Below are 22,295 nucleotides of genomic sequence, written 5' to 3'. Positions count from 1 at the left end.
AGCTTCCAAGGGAGCCTCTTCCTCCTGTCAACAGCTCTTACCGCTAGAAAGTTCTTCCTGATGCTTAGTTGGAATCTCCTTTCTTGCTATTCATCTAGTCCAATGCAGGAATCACAGCTAAATCATCGCTGGCAGAACAAAGTAAAGCAGAACAAAGTCAACACTGACACGCCATTATTGTGGCAGCAACATGCTCTTTCTTCCCAAAACAATTTCCGGATGATAAAAGCAAATGAGACTCAAGAACAAGACACTCTGGAGTGCAGTGATGTGGGTCATTTTATTGAAGGGAGGGGAGGGGGCTGGGTTGATCCCCCCAGGGTCAGGAGGGAGCTGGAATAATCATTCCCTTTGCACGCTGGGTCCTGAGTTCAAATCTCCAAAACCAAGACTGCAGAAGCTGCTGGGATTTCAGACTTGGTGTCACTGTCATGGCCCTGATGAGAGAAGAGAGAAGTCTTGAGACTTGTGCCTAATTATTTTGTCTTTGACAATACTTACCATCACTTTCCCTCACACAAACATTTTATGCATTTCCCATCCTATTATCTGCTTATCACACATAATGGAGCAAAATTCAGGCGACGAGTTTCAGGAATTTCCATAGAACTAAACGCTTTGGCATCTTGGATCTTTTGAGATAATAATTGTAGTTATCCATTGCAAACATTTGCATACCCCTCTTCAGATACAAGCAGGCATCTCAAAATGTAATTAAAAATAGTCATACAGTAAAGGCCAGGGACATTTGCTTGCTTGCTTGTTTGCAATTAATTCTATCATTTATTTATTAGATTTATATACCACCCTTCATCATAAAAACTCAGTGTGGTTTGCCAAACAAAATACAGAATAAAAATAAGTAAATAATGAAAAACAAAACTGCAAAACAATACCCCACCCCTTTCCATGGAGACATTTAAAAGGCTGTGGAATATTAATCAGCCAAAGGCCTGGTTGAGGAGGAAGATTTTCGCCTGGTGCCTAAAAACGGATAATAAAATTAAATAATTTGTAATTATATAAAACTGATTTGTTTTAACTGGCTTTAATATTGCAGTTTCAAATTATAACCCAATAAACAAGAACAAATCATCCACATCCACATAATAGTGCTGCGTCCTTCCACAAAGGGATCTTACTTGGATATACGCAGACCATGGAGCACATGTTTGGGCAGCATTTCTTGGGGCTAGGACAGTGAAGATCAAGCGTACATTTCTGCTGGCAAGGTTTCTTCACTCTTCTCAAGTTGAAGGGGCAGACTCCAGCCCTTGACCTCCAAGGCCCTGTGACACAGACCAACGTCCTCGCTTAGAGACCTCTTTTGAAAACAAGGCCACTTTGGGGCAGAACAGAACTGTGCCTCTTCTTGCATATCCCTAACCCAAAGAATGCTTGCCTTTCCAGGATGAGCACAGCTTGGATGAAGAGGGTCCTAGTTTTTGCCTGTCTCCATCCCAGTAGAGAGATGGACATCTGCGTTGAAGCTGGATCAGTGTTCGCCGGGGCGGGCCAACTTCCCCCACAGCTGCCACCCTCTTCCCTTCACGTCCCTCCATGTTCTTTCATTTATGGGATGTGTGGCTAGCATTTCCTTTCTCAGCCTGCTCCGCTCTTGGGCTGAAACTATTAGGACCAGCTTCAGTTGTGTGTGTGTGTGTTAGGGAGGTGTCTCCATCATCTCCCCCTCCCTCCCCAGCTATCAGCCCACTTCTCTTCCTTCCTCCTATCCAAACTGAGCTCTCAGGTTTGCTGCAGAAGATGGCAACCCAAACAAGAGAAGCGAAGGATTCGCTTTGGAGCCCCCTAAAACAAATTAGGGGGTCCAAATTAGGGGGTCCAGGGACCCCTGGGGGTCCACTGAACACACCCTGGGAGTGGGCGTCCCCCATCCCTTGCCTCCCCCCACAGTAAATTTTATTTGTTTGTTTGTTTGTTTATTTGTATATACCCCACCCATCTGGCCGCCCCCCCCCCCCCGCCACTCTGGGCGGCTTCCAACAAAATCTTAAAATACAGTAATGCATCAAACATTAAAAGCTTCCCTAAACAGGGCTGCCTTCAGATGTCTTCTAAATGTCACATAGTTGTTTATTACCTTGATATCTGTCAGGAGGGCACCCCACAGGGCGGGCACCACTACCGAGAAGGCCCTCTGCCTGGTTGTCATTTTTCCATGGCAATACCACAAATTTTATGGTCTGTTTTAGAAGTCTGTGATTTTTCAATATATTGGCCCAAATCAGTTTTGAAATCACACCGCGATAGCGATTTTGACCCGGCAATACACAGCAACATATCTCTTCTCGCATGAGGGAGAGCAGGGCAGCCAATTTCAAGGCATTGCTGATATCTCACAATGATCTCAGCCGAAAACACTGCTGACCTGAGCAGTCTTCTTTCACGCTGAGGAAGAACAAGGGAGATGATTGCCCTCACTTCAAGGCACCCTGGCATTACCTTCCCCTGGCACTGAGACGGAGCAGCTTTTCTCAGTCAGAAGGAAAGCAGTAGCAGCCACAGTGGATGTGCCTCTTCACTGGCTGCCACTGCTGGTTGCCCAGCTGACGGCGCTTGACGCACCCCCCCATCCCCATCTCCCCTCACTCAAACCATGCAGTGGGGGGGGGGACTCCGCTTCCTCTCCTCCCCCCACCCCATCTCCGTGGCTGCTCCTTCCCTCATCCCCACACCTAATCTCCAATTTCAGACATTTTGATATATCGCGATAGTTAGCTGCTGATATAAAGATAAAGGGACCCCTGACCATTAAGTCCAGTCGTGGCCGACTCTGGGGTTGCGGCGCTCATCTTGCTTTACTGGCCGAGGGAGCCGGTGTACAGCTTCCGGGTCATGTGGCCAGCATGACTAAGCCACTTCTGACGAACCAGAGCAGCACACGAAAACGACATTTACCTTCCCGCCGGAATGGTACCTATTTATTTACTTGCACTTTGACGTGCTTTCGAACTGCTAGGTTGGCAGACGCAGGGACTGAGCAACGGGAGCTCACCCTCTTGCGGGGATTCAAACCACTGACCTTCTGATCAGCAAGTCCTAGGCTCTGTGGTTTAACCCACAGCGCCACCCGCGTCCCTTAGCTGATATATCATGCTGTTAAAAACCAGATATTTCTTAGCCCTAGTCTGTTTTTTTTTTAGTATACCTTTGCTTATTAGAGGCTACCCCCCATTTTTAAAAAAATGCTTTGCAGAGGCAACTACCATAGAGTTATCAAAATTCTCAAAATTGGGAGTCCATGGCCTGGCTTTTGAAAAATAGAGGGTCCTCAGTAATTAGCTAATTGGGACCCACCACCCTAAAACATTCCCAGGCAGACCACTTGACAACCTTCTGTGGCACAGAAATATCTGTGTTCCTCTGAAGGGTCTTGGGGGTGAGGGGCAAAGGGGGTCCCACTCAGAGCTGCCCACAAAGTAGCACCAGCGCTAGAAGAATAGACCTGTCCAGAGAGCTTTGCCCAGGCAGAAAAGGGTCCGTCTTTGAGTCAGGATCCAAAAGGCGTCACGTACAATTGCCGGAGGCAGGAGGCACCATGGCACAGAAAGCAAGGAGCCCCACAAGGAGGAAGACGAGGCCATCAGACTTCATGACCGGGTCGGATGGGATGCCCTCCAGCCACCAGCCAGGTGGCTTTATAATGCCCCATCCCACCAAGAGCCCCACCCAGACTAAACATTTAAACAATGGGAAGAGGAGGGGTTGGCAAATACCCCTGAAATGTGCAAAGAATCACAAGGAGAATGTAAAGGGGAAGGTCCCTCTGCAGGGCAAGATCCAGGAGAGCACTTCAGGTTCTGTTGCACCTCCCTAGGGAATCCCACCCTGCCAGGGACTGGTACCACCCACTTTGAGAACCACTGGTTTGCACAAAAACAACCGTGGTCAGATGGGGACCATCACTGTATCTTGGGGAAGAGACCCCCACCCCACCCACCCCAGGACTGATGTCTCTGTTGGCAGTGACACCCCCAACACCAGGCTCTGAGTTACTAAGTTCTCTACTGACTTTCTTTGACAGCAGACATTCAAAAGATCAGCCTCAAAATTAACTTCATACCTGGTTGGTGTGTGAGTTGAAGGCGCCACACATGCTTTATTCTTCTTTCCCATGGGAAAATTGCTTTGGTTTTGCTTTTCGTCAGTTTTAAAGTCCATCTGTGTCCACAAAGCTTATGAAAGCAAACAGTGGTGATGCCAAATTGTCTAAGAGAATGAGCACGAAGGCTTTTTTTTCAGGAGGGGTAAATTTGTCCAGGGAAATACAGTGTACAAATTGGTCATGCTTCAGATTACATTGTTGTAAGTACTATCCAGAAAATGATCTGTTCTAATCTCTCCACTCTCAATAATGTCACGAGGAGAGACTGTTTCCTGGTGGTTCTCATTGTTGTGACACGTACAGCAGGCTAGCCCAGCCCGGAGGCAGGAGAGGAACCCCCTCCTCTCTTAATCCTAAGGAACCGAGGGATTCTTTAGCTGCGATTCCTGCACTGCAGTGGGTTGGACTAGATGGCCTCTGGGGTGCCTGCCAACTCTGCATTTCCATGAATCTGTGAACCCTTCTTTCCTTCCATCCTTCCCTTCTTTTTCACATGCTTGCAAGCACTGAACCTGGGGGAAAATATATTCAATTCTGCTTTTGAAAATGAGTGTCCACTACCTCCATTTAACTTATCTCACAGGGTCATTGTGGGGTTTAAATGAGGAAAGGGAGAACCATTGTATGCCCCCTTGATTTCCTTGGAGCAGAAGGTGGGATATAAATGCAATGAACACACAATAGATAAATGAAAAGAAATAGGAACAGGGAGGGTAATTATCACAGCGTCTACAATGGCCTTGGGAGGTAAGGCAGCTGTGCTTGCTTTGTATATGTCCAAGCCACCAACTCCCTTTTTCCTCTAACACTTGGCCAAGGAGGAGACCAAAACTTTGAGCTGGAAGAGGAACTGGCTGGCTAGCCAGCTCCCTCCTGCCTCCACAAGGCTTCCCTCAGACCCCCTTTTAGGCAGAAATAGAGTCACCCCTTTAGAGTCACCTTTATGGACCATAAAGAAGGCTTGAAGAATTGATACCTTTGAATTATGGTGCTGGAGGAGACTCTTGAGAGTCCCATGGACTGCAAGAAGATCCAACCTCTCCATTCTGAAGGAAATCAGCCCTGAGTGCTCACTGGAAGGACAGATCCTGAAGCTGAGGCTCCAATACTTTGGCCACCTCATGAGAAGAGAAGACTCCCTGGAAAAGACCCTGATGCTGGGAAAGATGGAGGGTACAAGGAGAAGGGGACGACAGAGGACGAGATGGTTGGACAATGTTCTCGAAGCTACAAACATGAGTTTGACCAAACTGCTCGAGGCCGTGGAAGACAGGAGAGCCTGGCGTGCTCTGGTCCAGGGGGTCATGAAGAGTCGGACACGACTAAACGACTAAACAACAACAAAGAGTCACCCCCAAGCACTTAGCAGGTGGGGTCTGGAGGCGTGCAAATGATAAATGCTCCCTCAAAATTCTAATGCTAAATTAAAGAAAGATTGTTGCTATAACTGCGAGCAGGATGTAAGAGACAAGAAGAAAGCAGGCAGGGACTCTGAGAAGGTAAACAATGGCTTAAAGGCTAGCTTTTGGAATGAGTCCCAGGATTTGGGCCCATCAGACCCACACAGTGTGCACTGAACATGCAGCAGAAGGAGCAAGTAACTTGAATCCATTAGATCTACCCCCAAGAACAGGAGGAAACAAACTTCATCCAAGCTTGTGACAGCCCTTTAGAGATTTGAAGATGGCTCTCATATCTCCTGTCAATCTCTTTCCCGAGGTAAACGTCTCCAACTCCCTCAATCATTGTTCATAAGGCTTGGTTTCCAGACCCTGGAATGTCTTGGTCAGCCTCCTCTGCACACACCCCAACTTGTCAATATCTTCCATAAATTGTGGTGCCCAGAATTAGACACAATATTGAGCAGATTCATCCTCTAAGGAATGCATTGCCTACCACCGCCACTGATTGTGAGATGTGCTAATTCCTCAAAGTAAACAAGATTGAATCATAGAATCATAGAATCATAGAATCATAGAGTTGGAAGAGACCACAAGGGCCATCGAGTCCAACCCCCTGCCAAGCAGGAAACACCATCAGAGCACTCCTGACATATGGTTGTCAAGCCTCTGCTTAAAGACCTCCAAAGAAGGAGACTCCACCACACTCCTTGGCAGCAAATTCCACTGTCGAACAGCTCTTACTGTCAGGAAGTTCTTCCTAATGTTTAGGTGGAATCTTCTTTCTTGTAGTTTGGATCCATTGCTCCGTGTCCGCTTCTCTGGAGCAGCAGAAAACAACCTTTCTCCCTCCTCTATGTGATATCCTTTTATATATTTGAACATGGCTATCATATCCCCCCTTAACCTCCTCTTCTCCAGGCTAAACATGCCCAGCTCCCTTAGCCGTTCCTCATAAGGCATCGTTTCCAGGCCTTTGACCATTTTGGTTGCCCTCCTCTGGACACGTTCCAGTTTGTCAGTGTCCTTCTTGAACTGTGGTGCCCAGAACTGGACACAGTACTCCAGGTGAGGTCTGACCAGAGCAGAATACAGTGGCACTATAACTTCCCTTGATCTAGATGCTATACTCCTATTGATGTAGCCCAGAATTGCATTGGCTTTTTTAGCTGCAGCGTCACACTGTCGGCTCATGTCAAGTTTGTGGTCAACCAAGACTCCTAGATCCTTTTCACATGTACTGCTCTCAAGCCAGGTGTCACCCATCTTGTATTTGTGCCTCTCCTTTTTTTTGCCCAAGTGCAATACTTTACATTTCTCCCTGTTAAAATTCATCTTGTTTGTTTTGGCCCAGTTCTCTAATCTGTCAAGGTCGTTTTGAAATGTGATCCTGTCCTCTGGGGTGTTAGCCACCCCTCCCAGTTTGGTGTCATCTGCAAATTTGATCAGGATGCCCTTGAGTCCATCATCCAAGTCATTGATAAAGATGTTGAATAAGACTAGGACCAAGACAGAACCCTGTGGCACCCCACTAGTCACTCTTCTCCAGGATGAAGAGGAACCATTGATGAGCACCCTTTGGGTCCGGTCAGTCAGCCAGTTACAAATCCACTGAGTGGTAGCATAGTCAAGCCCACATTTTACCCACATTTTGGGCCTAGAATTACTGATACACTTGCCTCTAATTATGTATCCAGAAGGCGTTTCAGTTGCAGTGAATGGTTTATCATTGCGGTGTATTGTGCTGTCATTGTTGCAGAGTAGAGTTTTAAAAAACGAACCATAAATCCATCCATAATGTTTTTCAGGTTGGTGATGGTATCTTTCGCTTCCTCTTCGTATCTTCCTCTTCTTATACGGGTGCCTTAAGGAGTTGCAAATTCTTACTTTTGTCATGGATGTATTTGCAGATATTTGCTCTGTCTCAGTGACACCTGGATGTTGTGATGAATGTAGAAATTGTCTTGCAGTTTCACATTCAGATGTTGCTGTTTTATATTTGATGAATGTCTTTTAGCTAAATTGGCAATAATCTGGATGGTTTGTTGGCAGAGTCAAACCATCATTGTCTAGCTGAATTACTGCATCGTTCCAGCTTTTCCAGCTGAAGCCATTGGTATTTTCTTTTTGTATAAGAACTAGTACGGAAGAGGCCTCCCGGCATTCTCTCAGGCCCATATAAGATCAGCAGAAACAGCTGGGCCTGATGAACATTTACTGTTCCCAACCCTAATCCTGCGGAAAGGCATCTAACTAGATTTTAATTTGACCCTGACCTGTTTTTAGGAGGTCATTTAATTATTGTTTGATTTTATACCAATGTTATATATTTGATGTTAGCCATCCTGAGCCCAGTTTCGGCCGGGGAGGGAGGGATATAAATAAAAGTTTATTATTATTATTATTATTCCCCTTCATGGATCACTGCCTTGCCATGGCGAAGGGGCTTGAATAACTCAGAGAAGCTATGAACTATGCCAAGCAGGGCACTCAAGATGAACAGGTCATAGTGGAGAGTTTTGACCAAAGGTGATCCACCTGGAGGAGGAACCGGCAAGCCACTCCAGTATCCCTGCCAAGAAAACTCCATGGACAAAGACAACAGGTATATTGTTCATGGGAAAGAAATGGGAGTGTCTGATCACCTCATCTGTCTTCTGAGAAATCTCTATGTGGGACAAGAAGCTATAGTTAGAACTGGATATGGAACAACTGACTGGTTCAAAATTGGGAAAGGAGGCAGGGCAAGAAACCTCGAATAAAATTTAAGATATTAACAGATGCTAAAGAAAGAGGTGGATTTGCCCTGCCAGACCTTAAACTTTATTATGAATCAGCCGCTTTTTACTGGCTGAAAGAATGGATGCTTCTTGAAAACACTGATGTTTTGGATTTGGAAGGTTTTAACAATGTATTTGGCTGGCATGCATACTTGTGGTATGACAAGGTCAAGGTTCATAGAGCCTTTAAGAATCATATTATCAGGAAAGCATTGTTTAATGTTTGGATAAGGTATAAGGACTTGCTAGAAAATAAAACCCCAAGATGGTTGTCACCAATGGAAGCGAAAGCATTGAAAAAACTCAATATGGAGGCCAAATGGCCGAGGTATTGGGAAATTCTGGAGCAAGAGGGAGACAGGCTAAAACTGCAGAGTTTTGAAAAATTAAAAAATAAAGTGAGAGATTGGCTCCATTATTATCAAATAATGGAGGCATATAAATTGGACAAAAAATTAGGCTTCCAGGTGGAAAAATCAAAACCAGAAACAGAATTGTTAGATCCTAAAGTTAAAAACTTGTCAAGAATGTATAACTTGCTGTTGAAATGAATACTCAAGATGAAACGGTGAAATCTGCTATGATTAAATGGGCACAAGATGTTGGACATAACATTATGATGGCTGACTGGGAACAGTTATGGACCACGGGTATGAAGTTTACGGCATGTAATGCCTTAAAGGAGAATTTAATGAAAATGATTTATAGGTGGTACATAACACCAGTCAAGCTGGCAAAAATCTATCATCTGCCTGATAACAAATGTTGGAAATGTAAAGAGACGGAAGGTACCTTTTTTCACCTTTGGTGGACGTGCCCAAGGATTAAGACCTTCTGGGAAATGATATATAATGAAATGAAAAAGGTATTTAAATATACCTCCCTGAAGAAACCAGAGGCCTTTCTCCTGAGCATGGTCGGCCAATTGGTGTTAAAGAAAGACAGAACCTTTTTCATGTACGCCACAACAGCAGCAAGAATGCTCATCGGAAAGTATTGGAAGACACAAGACCTACCCACCCGGGAAGAATGGCAGTTGAGGCTGATGGTCTATATGGAAATGGCGGAAAATGACCGGCAGAATCCGAGACCAGGGAGAAGAGTCGATGGAAGAAGATTGGAAAAAAATTAAAGTATATTTACAGAAATATTACAAAATTAATGAATGTTAGAAGAATATTGGAATGAAGTTGTATGGTTTTAGCAGAAGTGTTATTAAGAATTATATGAATATTAATTGTTAATGCGCTACAGTGGAAAATTTAAAGTTAAACTGTGTTAGGATAAATTATAGAACAAAAATTGGGAAAGAGGGAAAGGATTTGTTGAACTAGCTAATTTGAACTAGAATACAAAAAAGGGAGGCGCGAGGAAGTCGAGGAAACAAGCAAATGAAAGATAATGAAATGAAAATTGGATGTGTTTTTAAATGTTTTAATTTTTTTCTTGTTGTTTTGTGGTATTGTTTTTTCTTTTTATTTTTTTGATGTATTGTGTGTTAAATTTTCATTGTTTCTTGTTCTCTTTTTTCCTTTTCTTTTTGTAACTATTAAACATTTAATAAATATCATTCAAAAAAACAAAAACAAAATTGGGAAAGGAGTACGACAAGGCTGTATATTGTCTCTCTGCTTATTTAACAGTTGAACGACGTGGCCCAGGGAGAGAGAGGAAAATAGTGGAAGTAAACAGCTGGCTTCGCAAATGGTGTAAACAGGAACGGTTTGGATTCTTAGATCACGGACTGCAGTTTCTTGAGGATGGACTTCTGGCAAGCGATGGGCTGCACCTCACAACGGTTGGGAGGAATGTTTTTGCCAAAAAACTAAGAAACCTCATCAGGAGGGCTTTAAACTGACTAATGTGGGGGAGGGAGACAGTGCTCCTGAAGGTAGGAGTCTATTAATTGATGAAGATGATCATCCAAATGTCATAGACCAAATGGAGCAAACAGCAAGCAGACCTAGTGGTGGGAGGAAAAAATCCTTAAATAAGAGACACGGGGGAATGACTAATGGACTTCAATGTCTGTACACTAATGCACAAAGCATGGGAAATAAACAAGATGAGCTTGAGCTCTTGGTACAGCAAACTAAATATGACATAATAGGCATCACTGAAACCTGGTGGGATAAGTCCCACGATTGGAATGTAAAAATGGAGGGATACAATCTATTTCAGAGAAACAGACCAGACAAGAAAGGAGGAGGAGTGGCGTTATATGTCAGGGATGTGTATACCTGTGAAGAGATCCAAGATTTAGAACCTCAAAGCCAAAGTGAGAGCATTTGGGTCAAAATTAAGGGAGAGAAGAATAATAGTGACCTCATTGTGGGAGTTTACTATAGATCCCCAAGCCAAACGGAGGACATAGATGATGCCTTCCTGGAACAGATGGCCAAGCATGCAAAAGGAAGGGAGATAGTAGTAATGGGGGACTTCAATTACCCGGATATTTGTTGGATGTCAAACTCAGCCAAGAGCATAAGGTCAAACAGATTCCTCACTGGCCTTGCAGACAACTTCATTGTCCAGAAAGTGGGAGAAGCAACAAGAGGAACAGCCATTTTAGATCTGGTCCTAACCAATGTCGATGACCTGGTTAATGGGGTAGAAGTGGAAGGATCATTAGGCGCAAGTGATCATGCTCTTCTGAAGTTTACTATACAACGGAAAGGAGCAGCCAAGCATACTAGGACTCAATTTCTTGACTTTAAGAAAGCCGACTTCATAAAACTTAGGGAAGTGCTGGGTGAGATCCCATGGACAGTAATACTAAAAGGAAAGGGAGTTCATGATGGCTGGGAGTTTGTTAAGAGGGAGATAGTAAAAGCACAACTTCAGGCAATACCAATGAGACGGAAACATGGAAGGTGCCTAAAGAAGCCAGGGTGGCTATCTAAAGAACTTTTAACTGAGTTAAGATTAAAAAAGGATGTGTACAAAAAATGGAAAAGGGGGGAAACCACCAAAGAGGAATTCAAACAAATAGCCAGCACGTGTAGACACAAAGTCAGAAAAGCTAAAGCACAGAATGAACTCAGGCTTGCTAGAGAGGTTAAAAGCAACAAAAAAGGCTTCTATGGGTATGTTCGTAGCAAAAGGAAGAACAAAGAAACAGTGGGGTCACTCAGAGGAGAAGATGGTGAAATGCAAACAGGGGACACAGAAAGGGCTGAACTCCTCAATGCCTTCTTTGCCTCAGTCTTCTCCGATAAAGAAAACAATGCCCGACCTGAAGAATTTGGAGGAAATGATTCAGCAGAGGAAACACAGCCCAGAATAACTAAGGAGATAGTACAAGAATACTTGGCTAGTTTAGATGTATTCAAGTCTCCAGGGCCAGATGAACTGCATCCAAGAGTATTAAAAGAACTGGCAGATGTGATCTCAGAACCACTGGCAGTCATCTTTGAGAATTCCTGGAGAACAGGCGAAGTCCCGGCAGACTGGAGGAGGGCAAATGTTGTCCCTATTTTCAAAAAGGGGAAAAGAGAGGACCCAAATAATTACCGCCCAGTCAGTCTAACATCAATACCAGGGAAGATTCTGGAGCAGATCATTAAGCAAACAATCTTTGAGCACCTAGAAAGGAATGCTGTGATCACCAATAGTCAGCATGGATTTCTGAAAAATAAGTCATGTCAGACTAACCTGATCTCATTTTTTGACAGAATTACAAGCCTGGTAGATGAAGGGAACGCAGTGGATGTAGTCTACCTTGATTACAGCAAGGCATTTGACAAGGTGCCCCATGATATTCTTGTAAAGAAGCTGGTAAAATGCGGTCTTGACTATGCTACCACTCAGTGGATTTGTAACTGGCTGACTGACCGGACCCAAAGGGTGCTCATCAATGGTTCCTCTTCATCCTGGAGAAGAGTGACTAGTGGGGTGCCACAGGGTTCTGTCTTGGGCCCGGTCTTATTCAACATCTTTATCAACGACTTGGATGATGGACTCAAGGGCATCCTGATCAAATTTGCAGATGACACCAAACTGGGAGGGGTGGCTAACACCCCAGAAGACAGGATCACACTTCAAAACGACCTTGACAGATTAGAGAACTGGGCCAAAACAAACAAGATGAATTTTAACAGGGAGAAATGTAAAGTATTGCACTTGGGCAAAAAAAATGAGAGGCACAAATACAAGATGGGTGACACCTGGCTTGAGAGCAGTACATGTGAAAAGGATCTAGGAGTCTTGGTTGACCACAAACTTAACATGAGCCAACAGTGTGACGCGGCAGCTAAAAAAGCCAATGCAATTCTGGGCTGCATCAATAGGAGTATAGCATCTAGATCAAGGGAAGTTATAGTGCCACTGTATTCTGCTCTGGTCAGACCTCACCTGGAGTACTGTGTCCAGTTCTGGGCACCACAGTTCAAGAAGGACACTGACAAACTAGAACGTGTACAGAGGAGGGCAACCAAAATGGTCAAAGGCCTGGAAACAATGCCTTATGAAGAACGGCTAAGGGAGCTGGGCATGTTTAGCCTGGAGAAGAGGAGGTTAAGGGGTGATATGATAGCCATGTTCAAATATATAAAAGGATGTCACATAGAGGAGGGAGAAAGGTTGTTTTCTGCTGCTCCAGAGAAGCGGACACGGAGCAATGGATACAAACTACAAGAAAGAAGATTCCACCTCAACATTAGGAAGAACTTCCTGACAGTAAGAGCTGTTCGACAGTGGAATTTGCTGCCAAGGAGTGTGGTGGAGTCTCCTTCTTTGGAGGTCTTTAAGCAGAGGCTTGACAACCATATGTCAGGAGTGCTCTGATGGTGTTTCCTGCTTGGCAGGGGGTTGGACTCGATGGCCCTTGTGGTCTCTTCCAACTCTATGATTCTAACTTATGTGCAGAATTCATCATGCGAAAGGCTGGGCTGGATGAATCCCAAGCCAGAATTAAGATTGCCAGAAGAAATATCAACAACCTCAGATATGCAGATGACACAACCTTGATGGCAGAAAGTGAGGAGGAATTAAAGAACCTTTTAATGAGGGTGAAAGAGGAGAGCGCAAAATATGGTCTGAAGCTCAACATCAAAAAAATGAAAATTATGGCCACTGGTCCCATCACCTACTGGCAAATAGAAGGGGAAGAAATGGAGGCAGTGAGAGATTTTACTTTCTTGGCCTCCATGATCACTGCAGATGGTGACAGCAGCCACGAAATTAAAAGACGCCTGCACCTTGGGAGAAAAGCAATGACAAACCTAGACAGCATCTTAAAAAGCAGAGACATCACCTTGCCAACAAAGGTCCATATAGTTAAAGCTACGGTTTTCCCAGTAGTGATGTATGGAAGTGAGAGCTGGACCATAAAGAAGGCTGATCGCCAAAGAATTGATGCTTTTGAATTCTGGTGCTGGAGGAGACTCTTGAGAGTCCCATGGACTGCAAGAAGATCAAACTCATCCATTCTGAAGGAAATCAGCCCTGAGTGCTCACTGGAAGGACAGATCCTGAAGCTGAGGCTCCAAGACTTTGGCCACCTCATGAGAAGAGAAGACTCTCTGGAAAAGACCCTGATGTTGGGAAAGATGGAGGGCACAAGGAGAAGGGGACGACAGAGGACGAGATGGTGGGACCGTGTTCTCGAAGCTACCAGCATGAGTTTGACCAAACTGCGGGAGGCAGTGGAAGACAGGAGTGCCTGGCGTGCTCTGGTCCAGGGGGGCACAAAGAGGCAGACACGACTAAACAACTAAACAACATTATTATTATTATTATTATTATTATTATTATTATTATTATTATTATTAAAGGCATGACTGCAGGGAGGGAGGGGTGAGGGAGGGGTGACATGATGGGGCGTGCCGTGTGCTGATTGGCTGAGGGTGGGGTGTGGCACCTAGAACATCCAAACCTCTTCACATACATTGTGCCTGTAATCTTGGCCATAGGGGGTGGGACACCTGCAGCCCACCCAACGCTGCCCCTCCCTCATGTTGACTGGGTGCTGCCTGGCAGATTTCTAAAAGACAGAACCAGAGAGGAAGAGAGTAGCTGAAGAAATTTGCTCTTCTAACACAGTACATTGTGTAGGCTACTTATTAAGACATTCATCCAAGTGCCCTTACCGAAAAGTTTGTGTGTGTCAACTTTGCATTTAAAAATCTTGCTCAAGCATTCTCTGTGTGCTAAGCTCAACTTCTGCTTATGTCACAAATTCCTAACTGCTTTCGCCACGATTATGTATTAATCTTGCGGTTCTGTGTCCGCATAGTCTTGCGTTCCTCCTTGATTTCCTCTATATTTAATCAGAAAATGCTTTATATGCTATGTAAATATGTGCAGGGACGCGGGTGGCACTGTGGTTAAATCCTCAGCGCCTAGGACTTGCCGATCGTATGGTCGGCAGTTCGAATCCCCGCGACGGGGTGAGCTCCCATTGCTTTGTCCCAGCTCCTGCCCACCTAGCAGTTCGAAAGCACATCAAAGTGCAAGTAGATAAATAGGTACCGCTCCGGCGGGAAGGTAAACGGCGTTTCCATTTGCTGCGCTGGTGCCGGCTCGCCAGAGCAGCTTCGTCACGCTGGCCACGTGACCCGGAAGTGTCTCCAGACAGCACTGGCCCCCGGCCTCTTAAGCGAGATGAGCATGCAACCCCAGAGTCGGTCACGACTGGCCCGTACGGGCAGAGGTACCTTTACCTTTAAATACGTGCATATTATTCTGGTCCTACAACAACTGCTGCACATTGGGTCAGTATCTTCATAAAAGCAAGGTCTAGTTCCTGATCTGCCACCACCAGTCCAGACCCCATGAATTCCTGTATGACTCCTGGTCCTCTGAAGGTCAGGGAGAGGGGATTGGGGGCAGCATCTGCCTGGGTGACAAGGCCCATCTCAGGGGCTGGGCTTGTTTTGCAGTCTCCCCTCTCCCCCCCCCCCCAGTTAGGCATTTGAAAGGAACATGTTGATAACAACAACAACAACAACAACAACAACAACAATTTATTTATACCCCGCCCATCTGATTGGGTTTCACCAACTACTCTGGGCAGCTTCCAACAAAATATTAAAATATAATAATCCAACAAATATTAAAAGCTTCCCTAAACAGGGCTGCCTTCAGATGTCGTCCAAAAGTCTGGTAATTGTTCTTCTCTTTGAGATCTGGTGGGAGGGCGTTCCACAGGGCAGGCGCCACCACCGAGAAGGCCCTCTGCCTGGTTCCCTGTAACTTGGCTTCTCAAAGTGAGGGAACCGTCAGAAGGCCCTCAGAGCTGGACCTCAGTGTCTGGGCTGAATGATGGGGGTGGAGATGCTCCTTCAGGTATACTGGGCCTTTGAGGCTGTTTAGGGTTTTAAAGGTCAGCACCAACACTTTGAACTGTGCTCGGAAACATACTGGGAGCCAATGAAGGTCTTTCAGGACCAGTGTTATGTGGTCTCAGCAGCTGCTCCCAGTCACCAGTCCAGCTGCCGCATTCTGGATTAGTTGTAGTTTCTGGGTCACCTTCAAAGGTAGCTGCATGTATAGCATGTGGCAGTAGTCCAGGAGGGAGATAACTAGAGCATGCACCACTCTAGTGAGACAGTCTGTGGGCAGGGAGGGTCTCAGCCTGCATAACAGATGGAGCTGGTAGACAGCTGCCCTGGACACAGAATTAATTTGCGCTCCACGGACAGCTGTGAGTTCAGAATGACTCCCAGGCTGCGCACCTGGTCCTTCAGGGGCACAGTTGCCCCATTCAGAACCAGGGAGCACACCAGCCCTCCTCCTGTCCCCCAAAAACAGTAATTCTGTATTGTCAGGATTGAACCTCGATCCATTAGCTGCCATTCATCCTCCAGACACTCACAGGACCTTCACCGCCTTCACTGGTTCTGATTTAAAAGAGAGGGAGAGCTGTTGAAACCTACTTTGGAGGCTGCTCACCTACAAAGGGACAGAGTCCCTGCTCAGCAAGGAGCCTTTGGGTGCAATGCAGGAGAAGTGACTCATTTTTCCTTGCAGGTTTATTACCTTAACATCGGTTTTTAGGAAAAACTTATGAGGAACAGCTAAGGGAGCTGGGCATGTTTAGCCTGGAGAAGAGGAGGTTAAGGGGTGATATGATAGCCATGTTCAAATATATAAAAGGATGTCACCTAGAGGAGGGAGAAAGGTTGTTTTCTGCTGCTCCAGAGAAGCGGACACGGAGCAATGGATCCAAACTACAAGAAAGAAGATTCCATCTAAACATTAGGAAGAACTTCCTGACAGTAAGAGCTGTTTGACAGTGGAATTTGCTGCCAAGGAGTGTGGTGGAGTCTCCTTCTTTGGAGGTCTTTAAGCAGAGGCTTGACAACCATATGTCAGGAGTGCTCTGATGGTGTTTCCTGCTTGGCAGGGGGTTGGACTCGATGGCCCTTGTGGTCTCTTCCAGCTCTCTGATTCTATGATTCTTTATCCTTGCAGGAGGAGATGCTCACTTGCTCCTACTCTGAGGATTGCATCCTGCACACCTCTGGGCAAATTTGGGGAGGGCGTGGGGTGCACACATAGGGGGAAGCAGTTCTGTTGCACAAGTGTAACTCTTTGTGTTATGCCATCCCGGTGATGAAAGCCAACTGTCCCTTTGTTGCTGAAGTTTCCTCTTGCCCAACCAAGGGCTGTGCTCACCTCTCTCTCTAACCAAGGGTTTAAATCTTGGCCCAGATCAGCCACAGCACCCAGACTCTTCTGCTAGCTGCCTCAGGAACAGCACCATGAAAGCCAGGCTCTTCCTCGTCTTCTTCCTCATGGGCCTCCTCAGCATCTGTGTTGAGCTGCCGTCTGCAGCTGGACAAAAAGGTAAGGGCAGAATCCCAGGCCAGCCAGGCTTCCTTCTCCTCTGGCGGTGTTGACCATCTGCACAGCCTTCCTCTGAACCTGCTCCAACCTCTCTCCACCCTTCTTAGAGTCCACCACCTTCTGGGGAAGTCTGTTCCATTGTTGAAGAACGCTTAGCATCAGAAAGCTCATAATAATAATAATAATAATAATAATAATAATAATAATAATAATATATTTATATCCCACCCTCTCCAGCTGAAGCGGGGTTCAGAGCGGCTAACAGCAATAAAAGCAACACAGTTTACATAAAATCGCAATCAATTAATTGAAATACATTCTAAAATCAATTCATTCTAAAATCAATTCATTCTAAAATTCATGGCAACCATTGGGCTAGAATTCTATGAGGATTACAGAGAGAGGAGGGTCAGACTGTGCCTTGGCCAAAGCCCTGGTGGAACAGCTCTGTCTTGCAGGCCCTGCGGAAAGATGTCAAGTCCCGCATGGCCCTAGTCTCTTGGGACAGAGTGTTCCACCAGATCGGGGCCACAGCTGAAAAAGCCCTGGCTCTAGTTGAGGCCAGCCTAACCTCCCTGTGGCCTGGGACCTCCAAGATATTTTTGTTTGAAGACCGTAAGGTCCTCCGTGGGACATATTAGGAAAGGTGGTCCCGTAGGTACGAGGGTCCTAGGCCATATAGGGCTTTAAAGGTTAAAACCAGCACCTTGAACCTGACCCTGTACTCCACCGGGAGCCAGTGCAGCTGGTATAGCACCGGGTGAATGTGATCTCGCAGCGAAGACCCCGTAAGGAGTGAGAATCCCCTTTCTTGTCATTTGAATCTGGAATAAACCAGCTTCCTTCAACTTCCATGTGACGGCCCTCCAGATATTTGCTCCACATGTCACCCCTCAGTCTTCTCTTCTCCAGGCGGAGCCTACCCAGCTCCCTCAACTGTTTCTCACAAGGCTTGGTTTCCAGCCCCTGGGTATCTTTAGCCTGGGGAAGAGAAGCCCCACAGTTGACCTGATAGCCATCTTCAGATATCCAAAGGGCTGTCTCGTAGAAGATGGAGCAAGTTTGTTTGATGCTGCTCCAGAGGTGGGGACCTGAAGCAATGGATTCAAATGGCCAGAAAGGAGATTCTGACTCAACATTGTTGTTGTTGTTGTTTAGTCGTTCAGTCGTGTCCGACTCTTCGTGACCCCATGGACCAGAGCACGCCAGGCACTTCTGTCTTCCACTGCCACCCGCAGTTTGGTCAGATTCATGTTTGTAGCTTCGAGAACACTGTCTAACCATCTCGTCCTCTGTCGTCCCCTTCTCCTTGTGCCCTCCATCTTTCCCAACATCAAGGTCTTTTCCAGTGAGTCTTCTCTTCTCATGAGGTGGCCAAAGTATTGGAGCCTCAGCTTCACAATCTGTCCTTCCAGTGAGCACTCAGGGTTGATTTCCTTAAGAATGGATGCGTTTGATCTTCTTGCAGTCCATGGGACTCTCAAGAGTCTCCTCCAGCACCATAATTCAAAAGCGTCAATTCTTCGGCGATCAGCCTTCTTTATGGTCCAGCTCTCACTTCCATACATCACTACTGGGAAAACCATAGCTTTTACTATACGGACCTTTGTTGGCATGGTAATGTCTCTACTTTTTAGAATGCTATCTAGGTTTGCCATTGCTTTCCTCCCAAGAAGCAGGCGTCTCTTAATTTCATGGCTGCTGTCACCATCTGCAGTGATCATGGAACCCAAGAAAGTAAAATCTCTCACTGCCTCCATTTCCTCCCCTTCTATTTGCCAGGAGGTGATGGGACCAGTGGCCATGATCTTCGTTTTTTTGATGTTGAGCTTCAGACCATATTTTTCGCTCTCCTCTTTCACCCTCAATAAAAGGTTCTTTAATTCCTCCTCACTTTCTGCCATCAAGGTTGTGTCATCTGCATATCTGAGGTTGTTGATATTTCTTCCAGCAATCTTAATTCCGGTTAGGGATTCATCCAGCCCAGCCTTTCGCATGATGAATTCTGCATATAAGTTAAATAAGCAGGGAGACAAAATACAGCCTTGTCGTACTCCTTTCCCAATTTTGAACCAGTCAGTTGTTCCATATCCAGTTCTAACTGTAGCTTCTTGTCCCACATAGAGATTTCTCAGGAGACAGATGAGGTGATCAGGCACTCCCATTTCTTTAAGAACTTGCCATAGTTTGCTGTGATCGACACAATCAAAGGCTTTTGCATAGTCAATGAAGCAGAAGTAGATGTCTTTCTGGAACTCTACTTCTGCTTCATTGACTATGCAAAAGCCTTTGATTGTGTCGACTCAACATTAGGGAGAACTTTTTGGTGGTCAGAGCTGTTTGACATTTTAGGGGTGCCAGCACATCTCTTAGGCTGGCCACTGAGGACTGTGTTGGTGTCTTTGTGATAGATGGTTTCATCTTCCCATAGGAGCTGGTTGAGCAGAAGGTGGAAGGGCTCACAGCATTAGCCTTCCAGTAGATACTGAACCGGGGAATGTGGGTGGCTCTGTGGTCTAAAGCACTGAGCCTTGGGCTTGCTTATCAAAAGGTCAGCGGTTTGAATCCCCACGACAGGGTGAGCTCCCGTTGCTCAGTCCCTGCTCCTGCCAACCTAGCAGTTCGAAAGCACGTCAAAGTGCAAGCAGATAAATAGGTACCACTCCGGCGGGAAGGTAAATGGCATTTCTGTGCACTGCTCTGGTTTCGCCATAAGTGGCTTAGTCATGCTGGGCACATGACCTGGAAGCTGTACGCCGGCTCCCTTGGGCTATAGAGCGAGATAAGCGCTGCAACCCCAGAGTTGTTCGCGACTGGACATGACTGTCAGGGGTCCTCCTTCTCTAGTTACTGAACCCCCAAGAGGTCTTGGGCTGGGGGGCTGAGTGGGGCTGCCCTGGATTCTCACATAGGCTTGTGCTTGTTCTGGCCTGAGATCTGTATTCCAAAGTCCAAATTCTCATTCCCAGCCCATTGATGATGGCCCAGGAGTTGTACCCCTGTTCCCTTCACTTGCCAACCTACCCCCACCCATCCTCTTATTCAACTGCCCTCCCCTGATATTTCACCAAACCTTACACCTTGCACCGTGACACCTCGCCATTACCTGTCTAGAGCTCACTAGACCACCCATACTTCCCTTAGGCCCCACTGCCCTATCCTTAGAAGCATTCCGGCAGGTCCTGCTTGCGCTGTTGCCCCAGCTGCATCTCTTTCCTCCACACCCTCCCATCTCGCTTGCCAGCACTGCTGTCATGGCCCAGCAGCTCTCAGAAGTTATCACACTGTAGGTCACAGCATTACCTGTTGGCAGCCGAGCAAAGTGCTGCGTGATGACAACCTTGCCTTTTTATTCTATATCAAGATACAGCATCCTTTCAAAGTGCTGTGTGGAGTTTCCATTTTCATTCCACTGCTTGCTACCCGTTGAAAACCAAATCCCTTGTAGAGCATCCCAGTATGGGAGTCACCTTTTTCTCTTCCAGTGCATCCTGGACGGTGTCCCCGGCCCACTGGACCTGGGCCCTGCGTGGAATACTGTCAGAGTGATGCCTCTTGCTCACCTGAGCAGAAGTGTTGCAGCAATGGCTGTGGCCACCAATGCATGACAGCCATTCGAGGTAAGAGAAGCCAGCGGGTGCCAAGCCCGTCACTCACAGCAAGGCCCCCAGAAGAGCTGTGGCAGGAAGGGAGTTAGGCGAGGAGCTTGATGTGTTAGAAGGGAGAGGCAACTTCTCTCGTTGGGTAAGGAGGATGGAAGTGATTATTCTCCACCAAATGATTAGATCAGCGGTTCCCAAAGGTTTTGAGTCGTGGAGCACTTCTCAGGAGAGAAATTTTTTATGGAGCACAGTTGCCTCCCTGATGCCAAAGGCACATCTTTATTTATTTTTATTTCCAGTCTCTTTGCGGAGCCCTTGGAGATGCTTCACGGGGCACCAAGCGCTCTGTGGAGCCCAGTTTAGGAACCGCTAAGTTAGATGGTATAGCAGCTGCACACTTTGCCCCCTCTCTTATGGTTCCGCAAGGGCCAGCGGCTTGTTGTTTTATTTGAATTCTTTAAATGAAAGCTGGGGAGATGAGCTAACGGTGACGAGGAGACCAGGTGGCCCGGGAAGCATGGCTAATTAGAGTGCTGATAAAGCTCGTGTCCAGAATCGCTTGGCTATAATCTGCCGCACAATACAGCACAATTATTTTGTGTTGATGGTTTCCATGGCTAGTTAGCAACCCACAAACATCTGGGATGAGTGACCTGCATTGTTAAATTACGGCATTCGTTCCCAGAATAAGTAATGATGGCCACCAACTGGGATGGCTTTGGAAGAGGGTTAGACAAAGGATGCTTTACTAAAATGTGCCACTGGCCTGCTCTAGGGGCTCTTAGGTTCTTCTGGGGCCTCCAGAGGCAGCCTGTCCAGAGGTTCTTGGGGACATCTGACTGCTTTGAGAACAGCATGCTGGGCCAGATGGGTCACTGGTCTGATCCTGCTGCCAAGCTCTTCTGACACTGTCTCTTCTGTCCTAGGGTAACCTGGACTGCAGAGTGGATGAGCCCCTCCGTGAGACTCCTCACCTTGAACAGGCACCACAGCCAACTTCTCTCTGGCTTCCTTGGGAGCAGAAGACTGTGCAGTGGCCTGAAACCCTAGGCTTACCCAATAAAAATGATATGAGTTTCCCATGAACCTTGGTCTCCGCCATCAAGTTACTGGGGAGACAAAGGAGAGGTTACTGGGCTGCTGTGAATGTATAGCAGTGTGTAAACGGGATGGCCTGCTGGTCTCCGGGGAAACTGGTTCATCTGGAAGGACTTCCCTTTGGAGAAGCCATGCTGGTTTTGCTCCACCAAGCTTGTTCTTCTATAGGCTTGTTCATTCTATCTTTAACAATGCTCTGAAACACATGTTAAGGTAATCAACCCGTAATTTCCCAGATTCCCCCTGGTTCTTTTTTAAAAAATAAATAAATAGCATGACATGTCCAATTAAGGTCCAGGGGCTGATCTTAGGGACAAGTTACACACATATATATTTATGACTTCACATTTGCATTCTTTAAGTGCTCCAGTGCCGGGAATTGACAGGGGAAGTACCAGGTATTGTTTCCCAGCAGTAAAGGAAGCCTCTGGGCTGAGCTTGCTGCCCAGGTAATTGGTCCCGCCCACTCATCTGATCAGTGAATCGTGAGCAGGCATGT

General features: G+C 46.3%; 1 protein-coding gene and 1 long non-coding RNA gene across 2 annotated transcripts; one reads left to right on the top strand and one right to left on the bottom strand.

Annotated features, from left to right (window-relative positions):
- Window positions 1-268: 268 nt before the first annotated feature.
- LOC310679460 lies at window positions 269-3,619 on the bottom strand. Its single transcript, XR_014512277.1, has 3 exons — window positions 3,537-3,619; window positions 1,143-1,289; window positions 269-437 (listed from the first exon to the last, which is right to left on the bottom strand). It is a non-coding gene; the product is annotated as an uncharacterized lncRNA (long non-coding RNA).
- Window positions 3,620-16,961: 13,342 nt separating this feature from the next.
- On the top strand, window positions 16,962-21,784 carry LOC310680728 (WAP four-disulfide core domain protein 18-like). Its single transcript, XM_083447749.1, has 3 exons — window positions 16,962-17,096; window positions 20,582-20,716; window positions 21,625-21,784. Exons 1-3 carry the CDS (start codon window positions 17,012-17,014, stop codon window positions 21,627-21,629), a joined length of 225 nt encoding a protein of 74 aa, XP_083303875.1. The 5' UTR covers window positions 16,962-17,011; the 3' UTR covers window positions 21,630-21,784.
- The last annotated feature ends 511 nt before the right edge of the window (window positions 21,785-22,295 follow it).

This window comes from Podarcis tiliguerta (genome assembly GCF_965153285.1).
Source record: "Podarcis tiliguerta genome assembly, chromosome: 6".
In the NCBI taxonomy this organism is placed as follows: domain Eukaryota; kingdom Metazoa; phylum Chordata; class Lepidosauria; order Squamata; family Lacertidae; genus Podarcis; species Podarcis tiliguerta.
The sequence above is the reverse complement of the archived record's forward strand: the minus strand, read 5'-3'. Positions and strand labels throughout refer to the sequence as shown.

Excerpts from the sequence above, each read along its gene's own strand:
- LOC310680728 (XM_083447749.1), top strand. The coding sequence starts at position 17,012 with ATGAAAGCCAGGCTCTTCCTCGTCTTCTTCCTCATGGGCCTCCTCAGC. Across the intron at positions 17,097-20,581 it reads GTCTGCAGCTGGACAAAAAG|TGCATCCTGGACGGTGTCCC; the intron begins GTAAGGGCAGAA and ends TTTCTCTTCCAG.